The sequence below is a fragment of the Rhipicephalus sanguineus genome, chromosome 8, assembly GCF_013339695.2.
Source record: "Rhipicephalus sanguineus isolate Rsan-2018 chromosome 8, BIME_Rsan_1.4, whole genome shotgun sequence".
In the NCBI taxonomy this organism is placed as follows: Eukaryota; Metazoa; Arthropoda; class Arachnida; order Ixodida; family Ixodidae; genus Rhipicephalus; species Rhipicephalus sanguineus.
Genome location: NC_051183.1, coordinates 11,623,210 through 11,648,785, shown reverse-complemented (window position 1 = coordinate 11,648,785; position 25,576 = coordinate 11,623,210). Strand labels below are relative to the sequence as shown.

The 25,576-nt window shown below is 46.1% G+C and overlaps 2 protein-coding genes across 2 annotated transcripts in view; both read right to left on the bottom strand.

The window, feature by feature from the left end:
- Positions 1-725: 725 nt before the first annotated feature.
- LOC119401373 (RAC-beta serine/threonine-protein kinase) lies at positions 726-20,525 on the bottom strand. Its single transcript, XM_037668110.2, has 8 exons — positions 20,359-20,525; positions 19,795-19,923; positions 17,931-18,100; positions 17,281-17,403; positions 17,094-17,205; positions 15,312-15,822; positions 7,432-7,887; positions 726-2,992 (listed from the first exon to the last, which is right to left on the bottom strand). Exons 3-8 carry the CDS (start codon positions 18,073-18,075, stop codon positions 2,756-2,758), a joined length of 1,584 nt encoding a protein of 527 aa, XP_037524038.1. The 5' UTR covers positions 18,076-18,100; positions 19,795-19,923; positions 20,359-20,525; the 3' UTR covers positions 726-2,755.
- A 1,894-nt stretch (positions 20,526-22,419) lies between these two features.
- The window catches only part of LOC119401370 (cleavage and polyadenylation specificity factor subunit 2), a 31,380-nt gene continuing 28,223 nt past the window's right edge, over positions 22,420-25,576 (bottom strand). Inside the window, exon 16 of the mRNA XM_037668104.2 lies at positions 22,420-22,537. Coding sequence (XP_037524032.1) covers positions 22,445-22,537 — 93 coding nt within the window. The 3' untranslated portion in view covers positions 22,420-22,444. The remainder of the gene's footprint in view (positions 22,538-25,576) is intronic.

Here is a 25,576-nt window from a genome sequence, read left to right as displayed (position 1 = left end):
AGTGAGAAACCGAAAATAGCTAAAGCGCATTATTCTATACCCTGCAATTCCTTATTAGTATAGCACTTACTTGCAAAGTTCTTGCGGCAGCATCTTCACATTGTACAAGTGCACAGTTATTTCTCCATCAGAAATTTTAGACCACGAGGTTGTTTACTGGCCCTTTGAATTACTTTTAAGTTCTCAGCCAATTGCATTTCCCAACCCGCACCCTTTTACCCTGAAGTTTTCTGCACCCCATCCGGGACTGGCCTGCCTTTGACCAAGTGACAATGTCATGTGATGACGTCACAAATTTGGTGATGTTATGCGCCTGTGACGTAATATTGGTATTGTGTTGTCAATGCTGGGCTTTTCAACTTGTGAGACATATAAGGCTCTTGCCTCAATAAACAATATGTACACCCTTACAATTCTTTACTAATATCGCACGAGCATTCAGCCCTGGACATGGTAGTACCTAATATAAGTGTGATGTAATGAGATCTCTTACATCATGCGCAAGTGCAGAGAGCACACTCGTCCGCAAGAGCGTGTCAGCTACACTGTTTGCTTAGACATGCATATGCACTATCAGCCTTAGCTGTGCGATCACGTGCTCAGAAAGCCAGTGTGAAACTGATCACAGTATTGCTGACCTCATGCGATATTATTAAAGAATTGCAAGGGTGTACAACATGCGCTTTCAGGACACCACATATTGCAGTAACACAGGGGAGCCGTGATTCTCTGTGAAGCCTTTTATTAGCCCCACCTCAGGCCTTACATTATGTACACGTTGCATTCCGTTCATCCCGGGAGTCGAGCGGAAGGACAACTCGGTTGGTTCCACTGCGTACGGCACGCCAACTGATTGGGCAGAAATGCGAGTGCGACCACCACGGCACAGGATTTACTACTACAATACAGCTGAGGGAAAACGTGGCACTTAACTGCTGCGCACACCTCCCCTTTTCCACCCCCCAAACCCCACCCTCCAGAAACAGAGAGGCCCAGTGAACCTGTGCACCACAAAGGCACAGGTTTGCACACATGGTTTGCACACAATCTCGGAAATGTTGTAGACCCAACAATAGTGCACTCCATAGTCCATTTGCACGAAAGATTTTCGGTTCTGTGTGTAAGTGATGTCGCTGTTCATTTCTTCTTCTTACACCAACGTTGCTTTGTGCAAGCCAATCACTTGCACTGCTATTTCTAAACCTCGGTTTCAGCCCTTTTCCTCCTCCTCCTACAACCCACGACCTGCAAGACGCCTGAAACCTGACAGGCAAAATTCGATAAGCAGGCCCCTCCTCCACCAACATACCCTACTTGCCTTAAACAAGATGGCCACATTTTGTTATTACAACTGTCAAAGCTGAGAAGCGAGTTTTGAAAGCTTGGGCAGTGCTGGGATAGGAAGGTGGCTGGAATAATGTCACCAGCCTGTCATGTTGACACCTTAATTACGATTCTAGTCCTAGGACCATGAACTTAAGAGTGAGCTGTGTGGACAAAAGCACTTGCAAGGTTTGCATATTGTGCATGTAACTGATGCTTTAACTGCCATTGAAGCATCAAACTGCCATTATCAACAAAGTTATGCAGCTGCGGAGTCTAGAAACCGTATGTGCATGTGAATTCACCGAAGAACATCTACACATATCGCAGGACAGCACTGCAAGCGTCAAAGGCACGTCGTTACCTTGCAGCGTGTACAGCGAATAGTTCAACACCACACAAGTTAGGTTTTCACTACAGGAGTTAACTTACATTATTTCTTTCTTTAGAATGGAACCTCAATAATATAACCACAATTACCTGGATTTTATGATTCTATGGATCTCTGAAGAGTTGTCTAAAACATACTACATTTTGAGATGGCTCACGTGGTACACTGAGCCGTGTCAATACGAATTTTAGGCCGCCAGGAAAACTTTCAGAGCAAGACTATTTATGGCTGTGGTGCATAGTTGCCAAGTCGTTAGAGGAAATAGACTTTGTGATCTTGGACAAAGCATTTGCAGAGACATACACTGATATCTGGATAGGTACGCGAAACGTCTTGCGTATTCTGAAAGTGTCTACCCGACAACATTGAGGAAATAAAGGACCAGAAAGCTGTCAAGACCACCTTCATACAAGAGTTACTGACGTAGTAAACGAGGACATCTTACTCGCACTTAGGTGCTGTGAATGTCGTTAGCGAAAATGCTAAACCTTCACGAGGATCCCATAAAATCACATCATCAAGATGTTATAGTAGTATGGCATGTAGCAGACCAATGCCAACAAGCGCGGCTCAGTTTTTAAGAAAAAAAAGAAGACACAAGCTCGGAAGACATTTTTGTAGCCAATCCCCCAGAAAGATTGTGTCGGCGTGTCGCGGTTCGTTGCACCCTTTGAGAGTTGAACATAGACGGTGGATGCGGTAAATATTTGTGTCCTTCCTTCTGGGACGCACAATGCTTGCACAAGCTCTCCCGAAACATAGTGAAGAAGGACGTAGTAGTACACACGAAGACAACATGCCAGGCCAAACAACTGCATCTGCAATCATAAAATCATTCGTATGAACAATAATAAGCAATAAAAGAGGGCTTGGGGGGGGAGGGGTAACCTTCGATGGACGACACGTTTCATCCTTAAGTGGCTCGTGTGTTCTGTGTTTTTCACTGTGGCCGACGACGTGCGTGCACCGAGCAGTCTTAAATGGCGCGTTGTGCCTCAGCTGTGCCCCGCACTGTTCCCAAGTTCCAATGAGGGCCTCCGCTCAGGAGAGGATGGCCTTGCGGTCACCGGCCGAGTAGCCGCGTCCCCCACCGCACAGGGCACCTGTGCTGCCGTGGTAGGAGAACTGCTGGAAGTAGGGCTGCTCAAACTCCTCCGATATGGAGTTCAGGGGGCCTTCCTCAGGCGGCGTCAGCTCGACGGTCTCGCCAGTAAATTCTTGGTCAAAGTAGCGTGTGTCCGTGTCGGAGGTCACCAGCGGCTTGAAGGGCGGGGTCACCTTTCACAAAGACAACAAAAAGCCAGCTTTCTACGTGCAAAAACCACCTTATAAGGACTTTGGCACACAACAGATATCTGCAAAGATCTGAAAAATCAATGGAATTCACATAGGCTCGCTGACACTGCTAAGGGCTCGCTCAAGCTCATAAGCACCCAATAGACCTTTTTCAAGCAATCCCAGACCTCCCTGTGGGCGCGCGGAGCACTATGGGAAAAGTGTGTACGTTCGGTCGCCCGCTACTCGTTGGTGCCGCGAGAGCACGAAACGAAAACACGTAGCCCCTTGTTAATTATTCTTACATTGTAAATACTCATATACGAATGCATGTGCATGTATATCTACGCATGAAATGTGAAAGGAACAACACAGTTAATGTATATGCATCACTGAGCGGATGTGCTGATGTATATGTATCACTGAGGGTTTTCTCGCGCCCCCGAATCGATCGAAGAAGACATTGGCGCAGAATTCAGCGGCTGTGATGAGCTGTGCAATGAAGTGCGCAAGGCAACTGGCTGCGTGAACGATACTGAAGACGGCGAGATGGCCTTTGAGGAGTATGCGCTCTACGAGGCGGACGTCCCCGTTACCGGAATGCTGTCGGACGCCGATATCGTTGAGATGGCCGTGAACGACGCAGAAGACCATGCAGACGAGGAAGAGCCCCGAGAAGTGCCTACGACGACAGAAACACGTAACGTGCTGCGCTTGCTCCGCAACAAGGTCGAATGCAGCGGTGGCGACCAACGGCTCATGCGATGTGTTGAGCAACTGGAGAACGCCTTTCTGGGACCGAACGCGAACGCGAAACAGGCGAGCATCACGCAGTTTTTTGGTCCTCGGTAATAAATTTTTTTTTTCGCTCTGAATTCTTGTGCTTTACTACGGTTGCCGTCTCGTGCAGTGGAGCTTTTCCTGGCAGCACTGGCTTTTCTTTTACAGTGACCTGGGCAAACATTTTCGGCGTTTTGCTTAACTCGAAATACCGCTTATCTCGAAATTTTCCCTGGATTTTACGGCTTCGAGTTAACGAGGGATTACTGTATATGAGCTGGAACAGAGAATTCATGGGTATTCAAGGGTTACTTGTAATGCACCGATATGAATGTGACGCGTTGAACTGCTAGAGATACCCTTCCACTTGAACGTTTAAAGTCACAAACACTTCTGCGCTTGCCAACTGCATTTAGCCAGCCTGTAAAAGCTAATTTTAGTGCCCCATCTCATATTGCTCACGACAACGGATATCTACAATATATATGGTCACTGACCTCAACACCTGCAGTTAGTGCCGGCGAAGGGGGTACGAGCTTATCGATTGTTACCTATGGTGCGAGCGGTGCGCAATCTGGTTAACCAATGTATCCTAGGTAATAATAAACAATTGGGCTAGGCTGTGGTGTCACCCATCTTCTAAGACTAATTTCTTCACAATGTCCATCTTATTCCATATGTACTCTCTCGCGTAGCCTTTAAATCTTAGAACTTCACCTTGTTACCTTGTGCTCATCAACAGTATTGATAGACATTAATTCCAAATTGATCTGTGAACTGCATCGACTGCTCCTGGACTTCATCTAGGAAACCGAGTTGTACCTTTTTATTTAATTATGCCGTAGCATACTGACGAAAAAACAACAAAAAAGAACATTGACGCTTCAGAACCGCTCAGCTGGTCTAACATGCAGTGGCATGCGTAAACGCTAGACAAACGGAAATATTAGAGAGGCCATCGTAGCTAAACGCAGAAGTTCAAGATCAAATTACGCAGTAATACACTGTACCTTGCTGAATTCACTTGATCTGAGAAGTGCTGGCGCAGCACAGGCGGAAAACTAAAGCGCAAGGCCACTGTGCTTGTCGCAGCGGCTGCTGTGGCGCACACACTTTTCCCATGAGCGCTTGCATGTCCTTTGGTAGCGCTCGTGTGCTTGAAAAAGGTCTATTCATATACCACTAATGCCACTAGTGTAGCTGGAATACTTGTGTTATACTAGACGACTCGATAATTTAAACCACCCATTAAAGGGGCCCTGCAACACCTTTCTTAGTTATATTGGAATAGTCTCATTATTGACGTATGACTCTTCACGAGTCATATGCCGCAAAAATTTTTCGAATCCGTCAAGTCTAAGTGGTGTTACCAAATTATAGAGATCACGTTCCGCAGCTTTCTCCCTCAACTCAACGCCGCGAGTGCGCGCGGAAAGCTAGGCAGCGAGTCGACGGGGGGAGCGCAGAGGAGCGAGGCTCCGCCCAAGAGCGCCGGCGGAGTTTTTTTCTTCATTTTTTCTCTCTGACGTCTGGGCGCAACCACGTGGTCTGTGCCGCCACTTCCGGTCGGCTTGCGTCGTTCTCGTCGAGCGGAGTCGATCGCGCGTGCTTGAAAACTGCGCGTTGGTTTGGTAATGTTGGGTGTGCACCTCGAACGCCGTAGTGTTTTCATCGCTCTGCCAACCATGGAAGCAAACCTGCGCGCTCGTTTGGAACGAATGACAGCTGAGATCGGTTTCGGCCCATACTCCGATACACCGCCTCGTAAGACGGCACTGGCAGACGACCCCGAAGCGCCGCCATTACCGGACGCCAGCATTGTTATCGGAGACACGCTGCGCCCGTGCCTCGGTCGGTCGTGAGAACGTGCCGACGATGCAGTTCTCAGCTGACGAGGCAACACTCGAACGGCTGCCACTCTCAACGGCAACCGGCGATGGTCAAAAGCACAGAAATATTAACGTTTTCGGCACTGCGCATGGCGAAGAAAACGGAACCACGCAACTACGAGCAGACGAGCTGTCGGTGAGACCGGAAGTGCTAATATTAATGTTTGTTCGGTGTTTTTAACGCGATAACATAATATAAACATACATATTATCTACTTATTGAACTCAAAATTAACAACGAAAGTAATAATGAGGGTGTTATCGTGATTATAACATCAGCCAATGGTGGAACTGCCGACAATCGCGTCATATTTTGCGGACTAATACATCATTTGTCGAGAGAAGAGGGAGCGATTTTCAGCTGACTGAGAATTTATTGTAAATTCCAGGCCGTGCGCATCGCTATAATATTTGGCTCGCGTGTTCTCGGGAGCCTCGACTACCGATCGCCAGCGCTTTTTGAGCATGCTCGAAAAGTGTTGCAGGGCCCCTTTAATTCCAACAAACCTTAAATTTTTGTTTGGCCCGTTATGTTTCAATGCACACTATTTTAGAGCAGCTTAATTCAAACCTTTTGCTCGTCCGTGCCTGGAAATACCGGCTGCCTTTGTTGCTTCTAGTTGAATATTTGTTTTTATGTAACAGTCACAAATACAGATGATTGCCTACCTTCAAAATGGACAAACTAGTTAAACCACCCACATGAAAAATCACATAATCTAAAAACAAAAAACAACCCTGAGGCGGTCTGGTCTCGGCGTAGAGTGTGTCGAATGCTTTTTAAAGGGGCTCTGCAACACTTTTTCAGGATGGTCAGAAAATGCTGCCGATCTGTAGTTGAGGCTCTTGGGAACAAGCGAGACAAGCATTAAAGTGCAGCATGCAAACTGGAATTTACAATTATTTCTTAAAGTCGGCTAGAAATCGTTACCTCTTATTTTACAAATGATGCCATATACCTAAATGACCGCGCCACGTACCCAAATTCCCAACTCTTGGCTGATTTAAGCATCATGAGCTGCATAGTTACGGTGGCCGCCACATGCCCGTACTCGCGATCACACCGAAGGTAAGACGCGCGTTCGAAAAAAAAAAAAGCGCTCAAGGTCATGACGCGTGTGTGACGTAACTTCTTTCTGTCGTGCCATCCCTCCCTGCTTAGCCTCCAGCGCGCTCGTTGGGATGAGAGAATAGAGAAAGCAATTACAGCGTGCGACAAATCTCTAACTCCACTCGTACTTGATGGATTCTAAAGATTTTTGTGGCGGGAAACTTGTGAGGCAATAAACTCCTTTAATGAAGCCATTTGATGGTTACTCGAAAAAGTGTTGCAGGGCCCCTTTAAGGTCACTTTCGCAGCAGTGCACTGTTGCCTTGCAGGACAGTGTCCCAAGGTTGGGAAGTGGCAACGAACTGTCAAGGGACACAACAACTTTTGTCCCTTAATTACACACGTTTGCATGCGTTGTATAATAATGAATACCAGTATGATCGCTGATGTCTGTAAGCTATACTGGCAATCATGCAGAGCTCTCTGTGATGTTGCTGTGGCAGTGAGAAACAGTAAAGGTCCCAATGCTAGTTGGTATGCTGTCCCGAGTCATATTATGAGAACTGATGGTACTAATTCAAAACTTCTGATAACTTAGAGAAGATCGTTAGGTCTTATGAGTTTGAATTATGGAGGGTCTAATGTAATTACTGCTGCAATAAAAGACAAAGCAAGCTCAGCGAAGTGGCAACTTCAGCCCAAGCAGAAGGAACAGCACTCACCTTCTTCTGGGCCACATCGTCCCAATTGACGGAGCGGAAGAAGGGGTGCACCTTGATGTCGGCGGCATCGTTGACCGAGCCGCCCAGCCGGTGCCTCGGGTTCTTGACGAGCAGGCCCGAAAGCAGGTGCCTCGCCTCGGGGCTCATGCTCTTGGGATATTTGACTTCCTCGACGAGGATCAGTTCAAAGAGCACATCGTGGTCTCGGCTGTAGAAGGGCAGGCGACCGCACATCATCTCGTACATGACGACGCCCAGCCCCCACCAGTCGACGGCCCGGCCGTAGTCGGTGTCTTCCAGCACCTCGGGTGCCAGATACTCGGGCGTGCCACAGAAGGTCTTTGTCGTGGACCCAAAAGAGATGTCCTCCTTGCACAGGCCAAAGTCGGCAATCTTGACGTGGCCCTCCCTGTCCAGCAGGAGGTTCTCCAGCTTCAGGTCCCGGTAGATAATGCCCTGCGATAGATCACGAATATGCAGAAGTCCTCCCTAAAATGGAGCAGGCTCCACTGTTGGTAGAAGAGTCTGGTGCTGGGCCTGTTGGCACTTGGTACATAGCTTGAAAGAACGACAAACCCAGCCTTGAAGGACGTGTACACAAGAGGAGGAAGTTTCACGAACACACATGCTGGGTGTTCGGAAAATTTCTTCCTCTTGTGTACGTGTCCCTCAAGGCTGGGTTCGTCATTCTTTCAATCCAATGTTGGAACAGACAAGGCTTTCAGAAAATGAAGAAACAAGGCCACCAACCCGAGTGCCAAAGTGAATGGCCGCTTACAGAATTCTGCACGTCAGCAACACTACAAGACTGTCTTTTAACAAAAAACTCTAGTCTACTGTCTACATTTTCCCCTGTCATATGCGGTCATGGTCAGGACTTGTCCAGAAAATTCTGTGTTGTCTCAGTGTCCCCGACATGTCATATTGGGACTTATTGTTGTCGCACAATGTCCTTTATCAACACCCTGCTCCCACGGCATATAATTGTCACGACACAGCGCCGACTTTCTTAACTGACGTTTAATGGAAGAAAAAGAAATAATAACATAAATACAACCTTTGTCAGAAAAGTTCCAGAACAAAGATCGTAAAAAGAAATTTGCCCTTGCCAAGCAGTGATCCTTGCCCCTATCAATGTAGTCCCCTTGGCTACCTGTACACAACTGCCAACGTTTCTGGAGGTCTTGGAAGCAAGCAGGGAAACCTTTAACTGTGATGCCTGGATGCTCTGGGACTGTCTTGTACTGAATCTCTGCTTTCATGAAACATTTTGTGCCACTCGAAAACATGACTTCTTGAGAGTACCTCGCCTGCATATGCTTGCTTAATCATGTTCCATGTTTCACTAGGGATTTTTCTGAGCTTAACGCAGAACTTAATGTTTGTTCACAATCAGCATTCATTGTGTCACCTTAACTAATGTGATGACAAGCTGAACAATGTGTTGCTAAGCACAGCCCTTCCACCTAGTGAGTTTGCACAGAAACGTGAGCATGGTAATACAAAAGCAACATTCGTTCCTTTTAGAGCACAGCTCTTTGGTGCCCATTTCTGCGTTGAGCGGCATTGCTGTTGCCGTTGTTGACGTAACCAATAGAGCGAACGCAGAGTGCAGCGAGCCGTTGTGTTAGCGCCTGCAATGCCTCGTGCCTGCTTGCGCTTCTTGTGACAGCGCAACGCATGCCTCTTGCGCACAGGCATGAGAAAGCGGGTTGACCTGCGAGGCTTGGGAGAAGAAAAAACGTGAGCTGGTCGAAGGGACACTTTGTGTGTGAAACGCTCTAGCGGATTCTTAAGGGCCCTTTATAGTCCGACGGAATGTTTGCGTCAGCCAGCGGCGATGGAAGTTGGCAATGCCGGGTTCACTATGTTACATGGACGCGAAAGCCGAGCATTCTATACTCCCACTCGTGCCGTGCCACGTCCCCTTGACGCATGTGCATTTGCTCAAGTTATCGCCAAATGAATACACCTAAACAGCTGCACTCAGAATTCGCATTAGGCAGTTCCGTAATTGTCGGTGAATTTTTTAGTACTATTACAAACTCAGAAAAAAAAAATGTTCTTGGAACTTTTCTGACAAAGGTTGAACACGAACTGAGCACCTCGTGACCTGTTTGTGTATTGCGTTTTTTTTTCTTCCATTAAACATCAGCTGAAAGTGCGCGCTGTGTTGCGTGGCCACTTCTTTTCATCCGCGCCGGTAGCCACGACGAATCTACACCAACTTGCCCAGTATTCTGTACTACATATAAGGGTGTGTGCCAGAAAAGGCAAGAATACTGAATAAGCATAGCCTTGCCTTATTTTGCAGGTAACCTGCTGCAGCTGAAAAAACTGAGCAATCTCAGACAGCAGTGGACTGCAGCTTTTGAAACGACTTCCACCACTTGCTGCACGTTACAGGAGAGCAGGGTTGTCCATAATAAGCAAAGTTGTGTGTGTTTTAAATGTCATGCAAGAAGCGAGATCCACATTTCAAGTTGAAGAACCCAGCATGATCTGTACTGGCCACATTAACATTGGGGAACATTAACATGAGGGGAGAAGGCTTTCCAGGAACAGCGTGGAAACTTGAAATTAGCAGTAGGTTGTAGGGGGCGCATGCTCGTGTAGGGGTGTGAGAATGGTAATGCATTGATGTTCTATGTTTCAAGCTATAATTCAGGGATGACAGATGTCATGGTGGAGGCTTCTGAATAAAGTTTTATCCCGATCTTAAAAGGACTCACAACCGATTTTTCTCGACCCAGTTTTTTACGGCGCAACCGAAAGCTCACCCTTCGTAGTGTTTCTAGCTGCAGCAATTGATCCCAAAAGCACATGGTTTTTTTATGAGCAGTATTTTTCGATCTGCAAATCCTCAAACTGTATATAGGTGTCCTCCAGCAATGCTGTGAAGCGGTAGCGATGCTGACAGCCCTCCTCGTAAACTGTTTATTACGCTCAAGGTTCTGCTTTCACAGGAGTGAGTGAAACTGTGGTTAACCACATTCATATTGACATTTTCAACTGTTTTTAATATAAAAAGCAGGTGGAATAAGTTTTCCAAGTGCTGGTTGTCACGTGAGGTCCCTTTACTGCCTTGCGGCCTCCACGATTAGCTCCGGCAACGCACTGCCAGAGCTAATCGCGGAGGCTGCAAGGCGCTCTTCGCACTTCAACTCGTCTGCAAGTGCCGCTAGGCCCTCAGCTAACAACGTTCATGCTGCCGCTCATGAGCATCGGATCATACGTCAAGCGAAGGCGGCGCTACCATTCTGCTCAGTACAAACAAAGGCATATCTGCACGTTTTAAGTTAGAAAAGATTACAATAAAAAGTGCGCTGCATTTCAACACTAATATAGAGACAATTAATAGCGTACACCAGTCAAAAGTCACATGACCGCCATCAAGAGAATCTTCACTTTTTTGCAGCGAGAGGCGCCATAAGTAATTCTGAGTGAAGAAATAAAAATATAAGTCTGCATTTAACGAGAAAAACAGGGTATGTTTTAAACAATACAATAGAGAATCTTTCCACTAGTGGGGTTATCTCAATTCGTGTTCTGAGCTGTTGTCTGTCCCTTTATGGACACCTGAGATATGCATACTGGAGTCCTTACTTTTTCCGCCCATTGGAACATGGCCACCAAATGAAGCAGGAGGCCACTGAATGCTAGTGCATTTAACGATGATGAATAGAGATGACAAGATTTCAGGACAGATTTGATTGTGAAGTTACTCCAGATTATGCCGACTCCCTGGAGCTTTTCAGTGTACTGTGTGGTCTCTTATGAAAGGGAACATGCGAGCGAGTGGCCTGCGCTCTGTGGCGGCTGCTTACAGTTACTTCAAGTGGGAGCGAGATCAGTCATGGGCACGTTACCACTAAAAAGTAACAATGCTTGCCTAAACCAAAAAAGTAACCTCGTTACAGTTACAGAGTTTCCAAAAGTAACCTGTTACAGTTACCGTGAAAAAGTAACGTCGTTACTTTTCCGTAACTGTATAAAATAAGTAATAGATCACAAACCAAATTATAGAATTTATTTAATAAAAAGGTATGAAGGCATGCGGGTAGTCAGAATCGCATGTGGTAAAACTCTAGACGAAGAAAACCTAAAGTGGGAGCTCAACACAATCAATCCTTGTGTAAGCCTCATCTTGTAGCACCAATTTTGAACGGCGAAGCTGTTTAAGCTTGCTGTAAAAACTTTGCTGTGTACAAATGTCTACAAAAAACTATCATTATCATGAACAGGTATGTGCCACCAAAATTGGGCAAATCCCACTACTCACCGCTGGTCCAAAAATGATGAAGGCAACAGACGGGTGGCCAGCACCAATTAAGATTTCTAGACAGATGTGACCAGCAATTGAGAAAAGCTTCAATAAACCGTCGGGATTAACCCAGTGATAAACACCGTGGCCACACATTTCAGCTTCGCTGAAACATCTGTACGGATTGCTTCAGCAGTACGTGCCAATGAGAGAATACAAGGAAACGGGAAAGGCAACGGCGGCTAGAAGCAGACCATGAAGCGATGGAAGCTCTATTGAACGACGATGTACCCGCAGATCTACGGGCGGTGTGAACGCTCGGTTTCAGTGCGAGTTTCTGTCTCTGGAGTTTGGACATCCGTGTCTATGACTCTCTGTGGTTTAAGGGGGGACATGGCACTTGAAAAAAAGTTTTTTATTTCTTGATAGATTTTGATGAAACTTCCTGAGTTTATGTATATTTGTGTGCTAACTTCAAATATGCAATTATTTTTCTAGTATGACGTGTAGATTTTAAAATACAAAATATTTCGTGTGCCTTTTGGGGAGCAAGATTTTTTCTAAACTAAGTTAGCTACACAGTAAATCTGCATATCACGATAATCTGCAATCAGAATTGTGTGCAGTGCAACAAAAATGGATGTTCTAAACACATTAGAACAAAAGTTATGGTATGTTGAACATTCACAAGTGAAATTCTAGCGTGAAATTGACTCACTCGCGAATGTTCAACATACCATAACTTTTGTTCAAATGGGTTTAGAACATCCATTTTTGTTGCACTGCACACAGTTTTGATTGCAGATTATCGTGATAAGCTCATTTACTTCTTAATGCAGTCAGCTTAGAAATAACCTTGCTCCCCAAAAGGCACATAAAATATTTTGTAATTTAAAAACTACACATCATAATAGAAAAATAATTGCATATTTGAAATCAGCACTCAAATATACATAAATTCGCCAAGTTTCATCAAAATCGATCAAGAAATAAAGAAAAATTTTTAAGAGCAGTGTCCCCCCTTAACTCGAACCTCCCTGCACTAAGAAACAACCTAGAAACAACCTAGCATCATCTAGCTAAAACCTGGCAACAACCTAAAAGCAAACCAGATTAGACTTTAGAATCATCCAGCTTCGCTGTTTGAAGCCTTGCGCGACTTAGTGCAAGCTTCACATTTTTTTGTTCATGCACCGTTGGTGAAAAGGTAATTTATTTGCAAAACTCGTTACACTTTGCAATTTTTTGTTTCTCAAAGTTGGGATGGGAGAGCTTTGCTCTCTTGATGAAGAATACGTTGCGTCCTTTACTGAATAGACGTTCAGCCGGCGCACTGGACGGAATTCCCGAATTTCGTTGGATAAAAATCTTCTTGATCATGGGGGACTTCGCCAGCTCAATGCATTTTGTTAATAATTGTTGTGTTAAGTCGGAGACAATCAGTTCCAAAGTGGTGTAAAAAAAATCGCGTCGCCAGTTCATGGTATTTCTGGCTCTCAGCCGTTTCGCGCTCTGCTGCTTTCTAGCCGCCCCTGTCAAACACGATTAACTCGGAGCCTCGGACAAAGGAGACCATAAACATGGCGTCCTAATGCTCCACCGGTGCACCAAGAACAGAGCTAGAAGCTCAAGTGACAAAAAGAATATATATGCAAAAAAAAAAAAAAAAAAATGGACGCGAACTTAGCAAGAGTTCAATTGCAACGTGACTGATTTACGACATGTAGTTTACAGGTAAACTTGAAGTTGTATTAAAGACCGACCTCGCTCTTCTGCAGGGAAGATAACCCTCTTAGCGACCTCCTCTCCTAAACTGCAAGGGGAGCCGTGTTCTGGACAGGTGAAAGGTAGAGGATATGGGAAAGTAACTGTAACGGGAAATACCGTTACAGTTACTATGTAAAAAATAACATTGTTACAGTTTCAAGTTCCTGTAACTTAAAAGTAACTACAGTAAAACCTCGTTAATTCAAAGTCACTGGGACTGTGAAAAACTTTCGAATTAAGCGGGTTTTCGAATTAACGAAATTTACAAAAAGCGGGAGGCAAGGAACTTTGAATTAATGAAAGTAATCAAGAGGTGGTCATTTGGCCTTCTAGTTTGTGGCTCTAAGGGTTGTTTTCCAGCAATACCTGGTTCCATTTTTGCCGCGAACTTGGGAAAACGGCAGGCCTCGCTGCTATCAGCGCAAAAAAAAAAGAAAAAAGAAAAAGAAAAGAAGTCTCGTGGTCAGCTGAAATGCGTGCCTGCGGAAAACAAGGCGTGCTTCACTGCAGCACAGTGGTGACACGCGGGCAGCATGTCACCTGCTCCTCGCAGCCTCAGCGCGTCATGATGCGACCATTCGCCCATTTTTTCTGGTAAAATAAAGAATATGATAATGGCCAGTGTGACGGAATCCTTAATGTGTTCTGGCTGGAAAACATGATCATTAAAGTTTTCACCGAGTTTTCGAAGTAGGCGTTACAGGCAAGAACTTCGCCAGCAGTGCAGACGCGTAAATTGCCGAAGCAACCGCCTATCGGAGGTTCGCATACATCATGAATTCCGTCAGACCGTCCTTTATTATCTTTTCTTTTCCCAAAACGAATGGGTAAATCATGACGCGGTGACGCTGCGAGAAGCATGCGACATGCTGCCCGCGTGTCACCGCTGTGTTGAAGTGAAGCACGTCTTCTTTTCCGCAGGCGCACGTTTTTAGCTGACCACGAGACAGTGTTTTCTTTTTTTTTCTTTTTTTTTTGCGCTAGCAGCAGCGAGGCTGGGTTGCTTCAACTGTCATTCATTAATATCGCTACACTGCATTGCCCTGTGGCTCCTAAGGGCCGTCGCTTCCGCGGATTTGCGACGAAATCGGGATCGGGAATTGGCACATGGCGCCAAAGTTTTCGAATTAACCGGGCTGGCGCTGACCGCCGCTTCAAATTATCCACTCAGATTTACATTGCAAAATACGGGACCACAGAAACCCTTCAAATTATGCGGGATTTCGAAATAACCGAGTTCGAATTAACGAGGTTTTACTGTAGTTACAGTTACTGAAAAAAACTAGTTACCAGTAACGAGTTACTGCCCAAGACTGTGCGAGAGCAAGCATGGTGGCTTTTGGTGTCGTCTATTGGTGAGCAAAATAACAGCGCACTGTTGCGAGGAAAGAACCTGTGAGATTACCGCCGCCTCCTATCACTAGACGATAGCACAAGATGCCAGACCTGTGGCACGTCGTCTGCTGCTTGCAAATTGTGCTTGGCATAGAAGTGCACTAAATATATGGAAGCTGTGTCGCTTGGCTTAGAAGCATTACTCTTCACTTGATTTAGAATGAGTTAAGCGACAGCATGCAGTCACATGATGCTGCACTGGTTGTTTGTTGCTTCGAAAGTCTGTCACCGAATATCCAAGAAACTTTTGTTGCTGTGCTTTGCTAATTTGCTCGCCAAAAGCAGACATGTTTTGCCCTGCTGCCACTTGACAACACTGTAAGCAACTGCTGCAGAGCGAAGGGCACGTGCTTGCGCATTCCCTTTCATAGAGGACCACACTGTATATTCAAAGGCCACCTAACCAGTGCATCTAGAAAGGAGGATGTGGCGAGTGAGCGTGCGACACACACACCTGGCTGTGCAGGTACTCGAGGGCGAGCAGTATCTCAGCCGAGTAGAAGCGGGTGCGCTCCTCTGTGAAGACGCGGTCACGTGACAGGTGGAAGAAGAGCTCGCCGCCATTGACGTACTCCATGACGAAGCAGAGCCGGTCGGCCGTCTGAAAGGAGTAGCGCAGCGAGATGAGGAACGGGTGCTTGGTGCTGCGCAGCACCCGGTTCTCGGTCAGCGTGTGGGCCACCTCGTCCTTGTCTATGACCACCTTCTTCTTGAGGATCTTGATCGCGTACAGGGACTCCGTGGACTTCTCGCGACACAGCACCACCTTGCCGAAGGTGCCCTTGCCGAGCACCTTCAGGAACTCAAAGTTGTCCAGGCTGAGTCGGTTGCCTGTCGCGTACGTGCGCGTTGAGATGCTGAACTTGTCGCGCAGCGACTGCTCGTCCTTGGGCTCTGCCATCTCGACGTCCTCCTCGCTCGCCAACTTTTCGGACACCTGCTGGATGGCCCGGCACCAACCCTCCCTACATTAAGTAAAGAGAAGCACCACGAGGTAAGCGAGGCCAATAGATAGATGGATGGGTTCTTTAACGAGTACTGAAGAACTTTTGTCATTATGTACCACCAGGAAAAAGCTACTTACAATGGCTACTCACCTAGCATGGTACTCATGATATGTATGACATCAAGCAAAAGAAAAAGCACCACGAGGTAAGAGGGACCAATAGATAGATGGATAGGTTTTTTAATGAGTACTGAAGAGCTTTTTCCAGGTGTGTGCCACCGGGAAAAGCTACTCACAATAGCTACTCAGCTACCAAGCTAATTACCTAGCACACTACTCACGATAGGTATGATGTCAAGCACAAAAAAACACCACGAGGTAAGTGGTATCAATAGATAGATGGAGAGGTTCTTTAACGAGTACTGAAGGGCTTATTCCTGGAGTGTGTTATTAGGAAAAGATAGTCACAACAGCTACTCACCTAGCATGCTACTCGCGATAGGTATGACATGAAGCACAGAAAAGCACCACGAAGTAAGCAGGACCAAGAGATAGATGGATAGGTTCTTTAACCGAGCACTGAAGAACTTTTTCCTGGTGTATGCCATTAGGAAGAGCTACTCATGATAGCTACTAACCTAGCATGCTACTCATTATAGGTATGATGAAGAATGAAGTGATCCACAGCGAAGGTGGCAGCACACTATGGCAGGATGAAACACTGTGCATTTCAATTGAACACAGCCACTTTTGGTATAGATAATTACTAACATGCCCACTTCCCCACCCTTGAAGTGATCTACACTACGCCCAACTGATGTATAACCTATGCAACGCACACCCACAATAAAACTCAAGTTCTTCTGGTCCGGTCTCTTGCTGTCAGGTTAGGTTACTGGAATAAGGTCACATGGTCGCCTATGCATTCGCCTAAGGTGACTCGAAGGTCTTTTTCTTCTCAGCAGATTGTGTGGTTACACAGAGACGTATTAGGCAAGCACAGAAATATTATTCCAGTAACGATGTGCATGCTATTTCATTGCTTTTGTAAGCTTACGGCAGCTGCATAATTGAGAATGCGTTGCTTCTAAAATGTTTTATTCAATACAAACTCTCATGCAATGTGAAAGCATGTCTAAGGGCATTGTGGTCAGATGAAGCGTTTAAAGATGTCAGTACTGTTGTCTAATAACTTGCCACCTGCACAGTACAGCAGATGGCACACACCTTCTGAAGCATAAAATATACAAAGCTTTGTGGACAAGCTGGTCGACAGCAACAAGGTCTCACCGGTCATCTTCAGAGTCTACGCAGAACATGCGCTCAATGACCGTCGTCCACTGCAGGCCACGAATGATGAAGGTAAATGGCTTCGGCCGCTCAGACTTCATCAGCTGGCAGCCTACAGAAGATGAGAGAGCAGCGGCTTACCGCCTGTCGTGGCCGACCGTTTGGCACAACGACGAGGAACACAAACCTTTTACAGTGAAGTTGTTCAGAGGGTCGGCGTGGCTATGCTCAGGCTTAAGCTTGAACCCAATCAGCGTGCCATCCTCACGTAGCACAAAGTAGCGCTTCCGCCAGTTCTTGATGTGTTCCCCTAGATTGGACACATTGAAAAGATCAGTAAAGAAGACGCACAAATGCCAGTTAAAGCTAAAGACCTGTTGCTAAACGACAATAGTGATGAGAAACATTTAAAAAGTAGTTGCACCCTATGCGCTGTCCCTGCTTCACACAACAATTGCGAACTGGCTTGCTTTCGCTTCCTTTCCTGGAAATTCTGCACTCGCTAGTTTCACGTCAAGAATGCTATGTCATGCTGATATTGTGCACGAATAAAGGATCTACATTTTATTGAATTATTATCTTATTTTATTTCTTTTTGCAGTGCAAATCTCATGTACTTACACTTCAGTTGAATAAGCCCTTGAGCAAACTCTTCCTAAAAGTCATTTTGAGTTTCAAAGGACTCGTAAGCCAAACTAGGAGGAGAAATACAGGTTGCACTGCTACAATGGCTCTACTCGGACACTTAGTGCAAGGAAGTTATGTAACCTGTTTAAATTAATGCTAATCAATGCAGTGAAAAGACAGGCACTTGCTCAGTGGTGCCTTGGGACAAACCTCGCTTGTTGAGCCAGCCCTCCTTGACGATGGCTGGCTCCGGGTCGGCGGCGATGGGCTCGATGCCGAAGGGGGCCATGCCTAAGCCTCCGGGATGCATTCCGAGCGGGGCACGCTGCTGCGGCGCCAGTGGCGCTTCCATCATCGTGACCCCGCCGGCCCAAGCCAGCCTGCACGTGATGGCAACATGTTTTTGTAAAATCCCGCAATGTAGAGCAGAGCTCACAAAAGACAAAAGTGTCACTCTCCTTACCGTAGTAACACTCTACAAACAAAACCCGTATGTTTTCCATAGAAACAGAGTTTCCAAAAGAAACCTTGCATCATACATAACATGGCCCTCATTTTAACAAACTTGGAAATGCTCTGAGTTAGCAGTGATCTTGTTTCGCCTGCTGCAAGTGCAAATGATGGCTCCCATAACACTTCTACGTTATCTAATGTGAAGAATTTCATGGACCTGCTAACTGTTAGCAGAGCAGTGCAACGTTGCCCACTGGTTAAGAGTGTTGTCTAATTAAAAACAGCACTCAGTTCTAATTGAAACACTTCCAAGACAGCTTCAAAAGGAAGTAACTACTACACTGTATGCAAGAAAGCTTCCCAAAATTAGTAAATTCATTCGGTAGGTCATTCAACAGTACAGGCAATGCATATTAGCTGCAATGCTCAGAATAAACACGCTGAACTACAAATGAACTCGGAGGAACTAAACACAGGTGTATCTGGAGCAACTGCTGCCTCAAATAATGCCTTCTGTACGTTCAAGCAACACAAGCATACAAATTCAGACATGCTAACACAGGCTGTCCCCATATCAAATCGCATCGAAGTACTATCACAGGACGGTGCCAAGTTGCTCACACCTCTTTGGCGCGTAGATCATTGACAAATAACCAGGCTGACAGAGCTTCCAGAGCGGTTGTGTTTCCGTTCGCTGGTCGCCCGTATCGCTTCGCAGCGCTCCAGGGAAATTGCACAGACGCCGCCGCTTTCAACTAATCCTGCAAGCTGCCTACGATACGATCAGCACAGACAAACAACATCGCAAGCGGATGTCGGCGCGCTAGCGCGTATTTTCGGCCGCAGGTGCGGATAAACAACAACCTGCGTCCAGTGAGCAACATTTCCGCTTTTAGCGAGCAACGTCAGCTGCACTTTATAATGCAATGACGACTTCTGAAATGACCTCGCCTGTTAGGCCGCCCGCCCGAACCAAAGATGCGCAAACATCTCGTTACCGCTGACGGTGGCTGTGGGTGCTTTTCGAAGGGGCCTCACTCTTCACGGCAACTAACTTGCGCTAACGGCGCAGAAGATAAGAGACGCTGCGGCTAGACTTTGCGCAATAAGACCACGAGGTAAAAACGGGAAAGACACGAAGGGTTCCGTTAGACACTCCAGTCGTTTCTTCACGCAGGCAAATAACTCGTTGCTGGCCGCAAACAAAAAAGAGAAGGCAGGCACTGTCAACAAGATTTGCGCGAAGGACAACCACTGTGCTGCGCACATTTGGCAAGCGCACGATCTCGACAGTAGAGAGATCGATGCGAGCACCGTTAAAAATCCGATTTAGCGGAAAATCTTAGCGAGTACTTTTGCGCGCTACACAAATAACGATACACGAAGCTGCCACGAAACTTGTCGACCGTAAGTGCAGCATCAAGCAGCGTGAATACCTAATGCCGCTGTCTCGAGGTCACGGCGGGGTAACCTCACAGGGCCCCATCGTGAGGAAGACGACCAGCAAGGACACGGTGCGACAGTTCACGCAGAGCACCTTAGTCACCAAACAATTCAACAGGGGTGTTTTTTCGCCAGTGGAAGCGAACGCAATACGCACTACTGTAGAAAGTAAGCTCACCTCGCAGTCGCAGTTTATCCCCGGCCCGAAGAGATTACTGATGCCGCAAAACCAGCAGTTCGAAGCAGCGGCAGATCACCGGTATCTTCGGCTTATATCCAGTCAGTGAAGCTCCGTCGCTGAGCGAACCTAGTGAAGAAAACAGGCGCGCAGCGTTAGCTCGACCGCTACCACAAAATCTGCCAAGGCGGACAGCTCTGCTGCCAACACCTAGGTGGGAAGGGAGCCTGTTATCAGAACAGCACGCCACTTTCCTACTTCTACTACGCCTTGTCACTGTACTGGTGGGCCTCAACGGCAAACTGTACACCAAGGCGGCTCGGTACGAGCGGGAATTTCGGCCGCTCAGGAGCGATTAACGCGGAGACCACGCTCCGATCATCAAAGTAGGCTTAGCGACGACTGCGGCGGCTGTCGTGTGCTGCCGCCTCCCACCACCGCCTTCTGTGTGTAGGCATACATCGGCCGCGTATTACGTACGGCGCCTACAACCGTGCTCGGGCAAGACGCGCGTACAGAACGCGTGTCAAGTGAAGGTACGATCTACGGGGAGCCGATTCTTACCCGCACATGCTCAGGAAAAGTTAACATTTGCTCGAGTCGCTCGCAACTTCCGAGAACACAGCGAAAGCCCCCACGGTCGTTCCCAATGTTTGTTTGTTTGCACGTTTCCCGTGTGTGACCATCCGCGCCAGCGCCCCAAACCCCTCCTCTCCGCCAAGTTCACGAGCGATATCAAACAAGTAGGTTATGATGGGTGAGGCCGTCATCAATTCGAAAGAGTTGCTCCAGTTTCATTGAAGGATGCACTGCGTCGAAGCCGACAGGACTGATTTCTTGTTACTTTTTTTCGCCCGGCGAAATCGAGCAAAAAACGTGCCCAGAAGAGGCGCCAACTCGTGTTACGTGGCTCTTGTTTACATCTACAACGATGGCTACATCGATTCAAGGTCATTTCGCTCATCTTCGCGGTTATATACTTAAAATTACGCATTTGTACCGCTGCGTCACGATGTACGATTCCCGGGAACTTCTCGTTCGGCGTGTCCGCGCCAGTATGGCGCCAAATTTAAACCTTCGATTCGCTGCACGATAACCTCGAGTATAATTACGACAGTTAAGTCGAAGGTATAATAATCACAAGTTACAAGTGAATTTCCTGCTGTCCTCGTAATGGTTAAACAAAAAGAAAAGAATAATCAAGTGACTGAAATTACTGAAAACATCCTGGAGGAAACGAGAAACAGTGTGAATCGCAGGGCAACTGGACAGACACGAACCAAGCGTTGACTTACAATCAAAGTCTTATTCCGTACAAAGGAGCATCTATACTCACATGGCTTATGAAAGTATGTGGGGAGAGGGCAACAGTAACAAGGTATCTGTTAACAATTCTATGTAGTAAAATGAAAAGCCTTCATACACATGAAAGATATGCAAGTTCCTTGGTGAGGAGCGCTATTGAAAGCACACTCGCGCACATATAACCTTTTTTCCATGCAATAGGCCTCATATATTTCACGTGCTTGTTGGTCACTATAACGCCTTAGTATTGATCAAATATGGCATGACAACCACATACGGAGCTGTGCGCAGCTGGGTGGCTGCCAACAGAACCCTTCATTAGATTGCAGTGTTCTCTAAGGCGGTCATTTACAAAAGAGCCAGTTTGGCCGACGTAGCAACGACTGCATGAAAGGATTTCATGGACTACGTTATGGCAGCATTCAACAAACTTTTTTTGAGTGTTTCTTATCACACGCGAGAGGCCCGGTGTCTTCTCTGTTCACCTTTTTCACATACTAGCGAACTTATTTTTCATTGAAATAACAGCTCCAGTGCCTGGTTTTTGTGTGACCTTTTGTATACAATGCGATGCCCTGTGCAAACATGGAATGGCTGCTGTTCTTGAAGGTAAACTCTTCTCTTGGTGATCATTCCGTTTTTCTGGCTGTTTAGGTCTGCTAAAGGACCTTCGGCTACTGAAGACAGTGAATTGTCTGGGTAGCCTGCCATGCACAGTCTGAGCACCTGCGAGTCAAAGCTGTCGCATATTGTGTGATGGCTTGATCGCGACAACGCAGCCCCTAGACAAGATTTTGCAATCACTTGCTTGACCAGTTTCGCATGCGCTGAACTGTAAGGCAACAGGCTTTTCTTGGAGCGGGGGGCATACTGCCAGCCCACATGGTCAGATAAAAACAGTTCAAAGTCAAGGAACCGAAGTTTGTTATTGTTGGGAAATTCAGTTTGTGCTGTTTCTCGTTTTCTATGACAATGTACCAAACAGCCCAAATGAGCACGCTAGTACACTGGAGTAGATAAAATCTTATGACGCACAGTTATATTCATGAAACCAAGCACCACGACCTTCACATCTATCTTCTATAATTTTTTAGTCCTCAAAAGAAAAGGTGTCGATTATAAGTGGCCCTACCCATACAAAACTGCTTAAAGGAGTGGCCAAGGAGCATTTGATGCCTGAGAAACTGCATGAAATTTATTTCTTGTTGAATGCACACATAAAAATTGAATCTGTTCCACTAAATGTTCGGAGATACCTGTTATTGTGGCAGATGCAAGAACAGGATGAAATATTTTATGATTAAATGTCACACACAAGAGTACATTTCTAAAAACATGTTTATTTCTAGATGATGGCATACTGCTGGTATAGGATTTCGCGCACTTTGAAGTAGTCTTCACACAGGCAACCTTCGATGTTGATTCGGCCGGCTTCGTTCTGCAAAAGATCGGAGACACATTACAACTAGAATAATAACAACTGTGGAGCTGAAACACACAAACGCTGGCAGCACCAAAATACACCCGGGCATGACACTTTACAGGGCACGTGTTCCACGACAGATGTTAATTTCTCTTCTGTAAAAGAAGGGTCCTACAACGCTTTTCGAACAGTCAGAAAACTGCTGATCTGTAGTTGAGGTTACCAACACATATTCACATACTGTATTCACATAAAACCAACATCGCTTAATGTTGGCCACTGTCAGCTGTCTGGTGCTATGACAGCAACATTGTCTTCATTATTACCCGTGGACACAGGCACAGAAAATGGCATTAACTTCCAAGAGCCTTAACCTTTAAGGCCATTTGTGTGGTGCCACATCGGTAAGGCTTGCTGTAAACTTAATGGCATTTGCTATTTAATGTGTTTGCGAGACCTCATTCAACTGTGAAATGTGTACTCCTGGAGCAGTGCGGTATACTCTGAAACATTTTAAATAGCCTCAGTCAGGTAAAAGACATTTCATACGTGACCTGTAAGAAATCTCACGTTATTCCCTAGATGCGCTTGGCAAAATTCAATTAAGCATTGCAATGGCTTGAACATGACAGTTTGGTTGGCTGCAATGTTACAAAAGACAGCAACGAACTCAACCCAATGGCAGCAACATAGTATGCTTATTTCTTTGTTTCACTAGCACTGAATGCAGAATAAATTGTAAAAAAAAAACATGTTGATTATTTATTACCATAAAATCACTCACTTCAGAAGTCACTTTTATTGGCATGATAAGGTCAAATGCAGTTATTTTTTAATGTGTTGCAGCTCAACCAAAGCAAATGCCTTAATGGAATTTAAGACCTTAAATACTGAATGTTATTTCTTGCGCCCGTGTGGCACGGGCATTGATCTCAATCCAATAGTTTTCTGCCAGCTTTTTTAACATGGTAACTGCTGTGACTATTCATCGATACACTTGCTAACTAACATGCGGCTTCTCTAGAATAAATGCAAATTCGTTTTTAGTGATAAAAATTTGGAGGACGCTTGAGCTGCGCCTCAAGTGTAGAACACGATAGCGTGATCGGGCGCCGTTCGCATTGCCTTCTCAATCGGTGGCCTCGCTTTGTTTCTCGGTGGACACCTCAACTATGCCGCAAGGAAAGGAGCATCTGTGCGAGTAACATTGGCTGTTTAAAACTATCCTAGAGTACCTACTGCAAGTACATTTGTGAAGTGCCCACTACGTGTCAAAGGCAACATGTGCACCTACGCAGCTGCTCACTTTGTTGATGCTTTTGCTGCTGCTGATGATTAAACCTGTCTCGGCACTTTGTAAAGGGTAAGCCTTTAAACCCCTCACTTGTTGTGCAGTTCAAGTGTCTTAATGCCTGGCGCCATTCTACGCTTCTGCCACGCAACATTACATGCATTAAGGAGACTCTTCACATTACATGACATTCATACAAGTTTCTTTTGGAAGCAGTACCAAGCAAAGGCGTGGCTCTGTGGTAGAGCGCATGCTTGCTACGCAGAAGGCCTGGGTTTGATTTCGAACCAAAGTTTTTTTATTGTTTATTTATTTGCATCTATTTTGAATTTTCGCTCACGGACAACGCTAATTTTTTGCTCACAACCAACAAAGCCGACACCGGAACTGCTGTGAAACGAGCTCCTTAACGCTATCGTGTTAAAAAGTTAACTAGGCTTGAACAGACATGGCGTACAGCAAGCTGCTGGGGGAACTTAAAATTGCAATCTGTCCTTCGTTTTCGCATTTTTTCCTGGCTGGTCACAGCAAGCCAGCAAGAAAAAAAAAAAAAAGAAAAGAGAGAGAATCTTCTCACAGCAAGGCTCGATTCACGTAGCATCAAGCACCCTGTCATGTCGCTGTCGCAGCATTGGCATCCGTCATGATACAGTGTTTTATTGCCGCTTTTTCTTTAAAAGAATGCTGGAAATGGTTTTTTTTTACATGGGGTTTAACGTACCATTTAAATACATAATATAGCGGAACAAAAACAAGGACAGAGAAAGAAGCACACCAACAGACCAACTAGCCCAAATTTCAGCTTTAACTTTAACGTACCAAGACCACGATATGATTATGAGGGACACTGTAGTGGAGGGCTCCGGAAATTTTGACCACCTGGGGTTCTTTAACGTGCACCTAAATACAGTAGAACCCCGCTGATACGTTTTTGAAGGGACCGTAGGAAATAAACGTAAGAGACGGGAAACGTAAGGGCCGAAAAACAGGAAAAACGGCAAAATATTTAGTGGTACAGAATTTTATTTCAATTCTTACGAGCAGCACGAAAATTGGCGTGCTCAGCCGCGATCTAGTCGATGGATAGAATCGCGGAGCTTAGGACGGCCTCATCCACAGAAATGTAATCAACGTATGTGATTTTTTTAACACCAACAGCTGTAGGCGTGAAAGAACTAAGCACACGCAATCACGACCGGCGCGGCAAGTCCGACCGTGAACTGCACGCACGACCATGCGAGCTCCAACCTGCTCGAACTCCTCCCGTTCTCCGACAAATAACGATGATGAGTCTACGCCAACGCGATGGCAGAAGTGAATGCCAATCTCGAAGGCCTTGCTTTCGCAAGCAGTTACGTCATACACGCCATATTTGTGCAATATAAATCTCAAAGGCTATGCTTTTGTCAATAGTAAATGCCGATCTCGAAGGCCTTGCTTTCGCGAGCAGTTACGTCATAGACGCCATCTTTGCAATTTGAATCTCTAAGGCCATGCTTTTGTTTGCACCAATTGAAAGATTCTGTTGCTTGCGCCTCTCATGCGGCAAATATTACGGTCAAATGAGGTCAAGCTGCGTGAAAATGCACCATGGCCGCTCTCTTTGGTAGTCACTCGGTCGCCTCCGAGCGCACATCGCGACGTATCATACGGGAACGGTCCGACAGTTGCGACGTAACAGCGGGGTTCCCAATGCATTTTATCCTATGGGAGCTATGCCGGGACCGGCGGAAAACGACGTAACAGCCGGGAAAACGCAGCAG

Coding starts and splice junctions, on each gene's coding strand:
- LOC119401373 (XM_037668110.2), bottom strand. CDS start 18,075: ATGATGGAAGCGCCACTGGCGCCGCAGCAGCGTGCCCCGCTCGGAATG. Junction 7,888..15,311: donor TCGAGTACCTGCACAGCCAG/GTGTGTGTGTCG, acceptor GATCTATCGCAG/GGCATTATCTACCGGGACCT. Junction 2,993..7,431: donor ACGATGTGGCCCAGAAGAAG/GTGAGTGCTGTT, acceptor TCTTTGTGAAAG/GTGACCCCGCCCTTCAAGCC.